General features: G+C 41.8%; 1 protein-coding gene across 1 annotated transcript in view; it reads right to left on the reverse strand.

Annotated features, from left to right (window-relative positions):
- The window catches only part of DOCK3 (dedicator of cytokinesis 3), a gene marked incomplete at its 5' end in the record, with an annotated part of 323,062 nt that overhangs the window by 54,052 nt on the left and 262,712 nt on the right, over positions 1 to 6,298 (reverse strand). Inside the window, 2 exons of the mRNA XM_015424016.1 lie at positions 633 to 737; positions 3,099 to 3,185. Coding sequence (XP_015279502.1) covers positions 633 to 737; positions 3,099 to 3,185 — 192 coding nt within the window. The remainder of the gene's footprint in view (positions 1 to 632; positions 738 to 3,098; positions 3,186 to 6,298) is intronic.

The following is a 6,298-nucleotide window of genomic DNA, read 5'->3' on the forward strand; positions in this document are numbered from 1 at the left end:
TGAGGGAAAACTCACAACAGGTTTATTTCCCAAAAGGTACCCCAACACAATTGAAGTAGCACTATTTTGTGAAAAAAAATCTACACTGGATTGCAATGTTAAATCCTTTTTACAGCTTACACCAAGGTATATTTATTTTCATCAGTCAGTCTGAGCCAGCCTTGGCTGGGAGGGCAGGGTAGAAATTTGAGAAATAATAATAACAACAACAATACAACAATAACAATAATATAATATATAACAACGACAACAACAATAATAGTTGAATTTTGGCATTACATAGACTCCTAGAGCAAGAAATGATAACACAGAGAAGCACCTTTTCCCACAACATCTTGGGCATCTTTGCGTACCTTAAAAAGGCCAACTTGACTGGCCTCTCCCTGCCCCAGTAGTTACAAAATAGCATTAATATTAAATACAAAGCACAGATACAACAACAAGCCCTGTGGAAAGTATTTCACTTTTTGTATTCAGCAATTGTTTTCCTTTCTAAATTAGCACTTATTTTGTCACTAAACTGAACAAAAAAGCCTACTTAATATTTCCTGCTTCTCCACAAATAACCCAAACCCTTTCATTGTAAGCTGTCACAGTAATTCATGGATTAATTCTTATTCTGAATGGCTTACTCGAAGAAAGAAGGGAAATTTCCTTCCATAAAAACCAACTCTGAAAAATTCAGGTTCCAACCGCTGCTGTTCCATTATGTTATCATAATAGGTAGCTTCCATTTTCTGGAGATGGAAAGAAAAAACAATGGGCTCAAACACTGTTATAATGGAAGACCACTGTAGAACGTCAGGCCTGAAAACAACACTTCATCTTTATACAGTACCAACCATGGAATAGTTTCAAAAATGGGACTGGACCTGGTGAAAATCTCCCCTGATAGAAGGGAGGAGAGGAGATTGGATTTATACCCTGCCCTTCACTCGGAGTCTCAGAGTAGCTTACAAATTCCTCTCCATTCCCCTCCACACAACAAACACCCTGAGGTAGGTGGGGCTGAGAGAGCTCTGAGAGAACTGTCCTTGAGAGAACAGATCTGACAGAACTATGGCTTGCCCAAGGTCATCCAGCAGCTGCAAGTGGAGGAGTGGGGAATCAGTTCTCCCAGATTAGAGTCCATGCACTTAACCACTACACTGAACTTCCATCACTGAAGTGAAAATTCTTTACCTTCCCCCTCCTGCTGTGACCCCAAATGCCCTTCCATATGCTACTTTTAGGAGATGGGAATAATATGAGGGGAAAATCAGAAGTCTGTTTTTGGTGGGGGAACACCAGCAAAAATTTTCTCCTAAATCCAAATCTATGTTAAGAACTTTACAGAAACTGAACAATACTCATACTAAGCTCCTAGAAGATGGGGCACCCTACTACTGCTAGGTAAGACATGGTATGCAAGTATTTTTATTTAAATCAGTGAAACTTCTTGTAAGGTAAAATACAATAAATAAACAAACATAGAGTTGGTTCCAGCAATCAATCAGCACACAGAACTGATGGTTGCAGCTCTTCCCTGCTTTCTCTCAGAAGTCCCTTTGGACCCTAGGAAAGTTTATTCTCTGGGTCAGGGGACCTACAGGGACTCATAGCTATGTGGACTGGATAAGTCCATAGAAAGCTAGATCCAACCCACAATTAGGATTGCTAACAACCTGGACAAAATGTCCTGTCCCTTTAACAGAGGCTTAATGTGTGGCAATGGGCAGCTGAAACTTTTCATGGGCTCTTTTTGTAGCAGGAACTCCTTTGCATATTAGGCAACACACGTCTAATGTAGCCAATCCTCCAAGAACTTACAGAGCTCTTCTTACAGGGGCTACTGTAAGCTCTTGGAGGACTGGCTATATTAGGGGTGTGTTGCCTAATATGCAAAGGAGTTCTTGCCCTTCGTAGAAGTAAATAACATTACCTGCTAAATAACATCCCATTAAACCTCTTTTAAAATGGCAGGATGTTTTATTTTCCCCAGGCTGCTGGCAACCTCACCCACAAATTTATCAATGTTTTCATGCACATTATTCTCTTTGCACAGTTTCCAAGGACAAATAACATTTGAACTTGCTCAAAGTTTTGAATTGCTATTTTTCATTTTGCTTTTGCGTCAGCCCTGTCCAGTGGATCTGGTATCTACTCAATGCTCTAAATAACTATTGCGTAAGGCATTGAGAGAGGCAGCTTCTAGAAAGGGACAGTGTTTATTTGGTCTCGGGGCCAATTCATATGATCAAAGTCCTGTGGCACGTTTAGGGAAGGGGCTTCAGCCTCCCAGCCCTTGCTGTTTCCAAAAACTGAAACAATCCAAAGGATCTCTGTTATGTGTAACTATCAATACTTTTAAGTTTTCCAACAGAACAAACAGCAGTTCCCTCACTGATCCTCCAAGAGCTTACAGAGCTCTTCTTACTGGGGCTACTGTAAGCTCTTGGAGGATTGGCTACATCAGGGGTGTGTGGCCTAATATGCAAAGGAGCTCCTGCTACAAAAAGAGCCCTGCGGGGGCATTTCAGTTTGTAAAAACAGTACAGGGGGAAGTCTGAAGCTACTGCTTCATGCATGTAGCAGTTGTTAAGGAGGCTGAAGTCGGTTTTCCAACTCACTCTCCCTAGTGTTTCTGACTACACGAATAAGTAACGAATAAGGAATGAATAAGGAAGTGCGAATAAGGAACCAACTTCAGCCTCCTCAGTTGTTATTGGAATACAGTCTGAAAGACACAGAAATCCTTGTGTATGTATGATACAAAGTCCTTGTAGTGGCCAGGAGGACATTACATTGTGTGAATTGTGCCTTAAAGAGCTTTTTCCTTTAAGAGAAGAGGGCCAAAAGGCTGCCCTCATTCAGTCTACGGAGGACAGAATAGTAGATTAGTTTGCAGCATCCAAAGAGAAACAATAAATCTTGAAGGGATTAATCCTTACCTCTGCGATCGCAATATGAATCCTGCGTAACACCGTGGAGTAAACATGCAAATAACTGCTTAGCTAATTTGTTTCTCAAGAAACAATAAGCACATTTCACATTTCTAAGGCACATGTAACTGAATATACATTGTAAAACAAAGACACAAACAGGCTCATTTCACGTACCCGAATCCAGCTGAGGCTCTGATAATCATATAAACTTTCATATTGAATAGCCAACTCTCTGCACAGTGGGATTCCAAATTCCCAGCTCTGAAAAAAAAAATCAAAATCCCAGACCAGATGGGATTTTTAGACATACCAAAGTTAAGATAGAAAAGAGTTGAAATGCAAAGTTAAGATGCAAATTTTAGTAGTTATAACCATGTGATCTCAAAGGATATACAGACAAGATCACACCCCTCCCCATAAATCCTATAATTCCCCATAAAGGTGGAATACTTCAGAGCTGCTTTTGCATTAGGCCTTTTATTCTTTTTTTTAAAAAAGGTTCTGTAACAGTTTTTCAAATCCAAAATAGAAAGAAAATTTGAAAAGTTATTTTTTCCCTGTGTACTATTTCTGGGGGCAACTTGTTGAGATGATTTATTCAAAGAAAAATGTCCTATATCATATGAATGCAATCCTAAATCCAACATGAATTTATATTTTTCCAGTAGCATGTTATGGCCATTTAAGCAGCAATTAGAATATTTTGAAACATTTTTGAAAAATATTTGTAATCCCCTCACTGTAAATAGATCTACTGAGAGAGAATGCATCCAGCAGAGTCATTAATCATGTCTAGTACCTGTACCCCAAATTGCTGAATTTCCTGTCAAGACCACCAAAACAGTATAGTCTTCCTAGCACAATCCGACTCCTCCACCCATGGCTGATGAGTTTTACCAGTTAGGTGAAAGACAAAAGTAGCTCAAATAAGTGCTGCTTCAACATAACATACAGAGCACTGGTAGATAATCCAAGGATCCAATCTGTACCCATTTATTCACATATTTTCTTTTAGGCTCTTGTAAGTGCTTGAGGAGAGAATTATACAAAAATGTTGTACTTCCTTTCACAGGACCACCTCCATGGAACTTAGAATTCTCTTTGGACTCTAATTGATTAATTTTTGGTTGTAGCCCTGAATTCATAAATTCTTGAATCCTGGTATCCTTTTGTTGTTGCAGGGCATTCTCAAACAAATCTTGAAATGCCATTATATTGCTTTTCAAATATCCTCAGTTTTTTCACCTTCTAGGCAAAAAGCAGCAATAGAGCTCCATGTAGGACATGTCCCCATTAAACCAAGTGTGGGTTGGGAGCAAGCCACACAAATTGTTCAATCACCAGGCTTATTATTTCAGCATATAAGGAATATATTATGTCAAATAGGACTATCTTGGACAGTGCTTCAAAAAAATGCAGGAAGGGAAGGCACAGAAGAGTACCTGAGCCTTAGATCATACAGTTTATAGCCCCTTGGTCATTGGCCTCCATCTTATCTCCTATACTTTTCAACATCTACATAAAACTGCTGGCTAAGGTCATCCAGAGATTTAGGCTGGGCTGTCACCAATATGTGAATGACACTCAGCTATATTTTATGCTTGTGGCCAATCCCAGGGAAGCTGTAGAAACCCTGAACTGATGCCTGGAGGCAGTTTTGGACTGGATGCAGGCTAATAAACTAAGCTTAATCCTGACAAGATGGAAGTGCTACTGCTGAGTGGGAAGTATGACCCAGAACTTAAGGTGTCACCTGTTCTGAACATGATTGCACTCCCCTTGAAGAAGCAAGTCCATAGTTGGGGGGGTGTTCTTGGACCCAGGCCTACTGCTGGATAGTCAAGTGGCAGCTGTGGCCAGGAGTGCCTTTTACCAGCCCTAACTGGTTAGCCAACTACAGCCTTTGATGGGCAAAAAAGATTTGGCCACTGTGGTGCATGCCATGGTTACGTTTAGATTTAAATTAGATTACTGTAATGCACTCCACATGGGGCTGCCCTTGAAAAGCATTCAGAAACTTCAACTGGTGCAGAATGCTGCAGCTTGGATGCTGACTGAAGTCTACTGTAGATACAATATAAGTCCAGTCTTGGCCCATCTGCACTGGCTGCCAATCTGTTTCTGGGCCTAATTCAAGGAGCAGGTGTTGACCTTTAAAGCCTATGTGGCTTGGGACCAGTATACCTGATGGACCACCTACTCCCTTATGAACTTACATGACTGCTACAGTCTTCTGAGACCCTACTTTGGGTGCTTCCACCATTTAAGATCTGGTGAGTGACAACCCAAGAGAGGGAAATTCTCAGTTGTGGCACTAAAATTCTGGAACTCATCTCCCCAGAGAGACTCAACTGTTGACTTCTGTTGTATCCCACTAGTGGGTAAAGATTTGTTTTCTTTGGTGTTCCTTCAGTGATCCCTCCCTCCTGCACTGTATTTAATTGTTGTTTTATGCATGTGTATTTTAATAATTTAAATGATGTGCTTTTCTTTGGTTTTAAAGGCCTTATTTATGGTTAGACAGTGTCATCGATGCAACGAACATGAAATTGAGCCAACTTCAGAAGACAGCGGAAGACAGGAGGGCCTGGTGGGAGCTGGTCCATGGGGTCGCGAAGAGTCGGACTAGAGTGTGCGACTGAACAACAACAAATACTAGGAATAAGGCCCATTGTGGAAATAAATACAACAAGCTCTGGGAGAGTGCCAAGGCCTTGGGCACTCAGTGTCAATGTGCTGTGGTGACCTCAGCAGGGTATAATGACAGAGTCCACCATTTTCTCCAGAGGAACTGATCTCTGCTACCTGAAGAGCAGTTGTAATTTTCAGTGATCTCCAGCCCTCACCTGGAGATCGGCAACAATTGTTACCAAGGAGGAAATGGCTGGTTTGGAGGGTGGAGTCTATGGCATTGTACCTGTCTGAGGTCCCATCCCTCCTCAAACCTCACCCTCTCCAGGCTCCACCCCTCAAATCTCCAGGAATTTCCCAACCTGGAGTCGGCAACCCTATCTCCTTCCCAGCCAAGCATCAACATGCCATTATCTGCCCCTCTGATTTCAGTTTTCCATCTCCTTTCCCCACCCTCCTGGAGATCAGTTGTAATTCTGAGTGATTTCCACCCCTCTCCTGAGATTGGCAACAGTGGTTCCACAGAAGGGAATGGCTGATTGGGAGGGTGGAGTCTATGGCATTGTACCTGTCTGAGGTTCCACCCCTCCTCAAACCTCACCCTCTCCAGGTTCCATTCCTCAATTCTCCAGGAATTTCCCACCTGGAGTTGGCAACCCTATCTCCTTCCCAGCCAATCATCAACCAACCTTTATTTTCCCCTCTCTCTTCAGCTTTCTATTCCCCCCACACACACACCTGCA

This window comes from Gekko japonicus, unplaced genomic scaffold (assembly GCF_001447785.1).
Source record: "Gekko japonicus isolate JY-2015 unplaced genomic scaffold, Gekko_japonicus_V1.1 scaffold477, whole genome shotgun sequence".
Taxonomy (NCBI): domain Eukaryota; kingdom Metazoa; phylum Chordata; class Lepidosauria; order Squamata; family Gekkonidae; genus Gekko; species Gekko japonicus.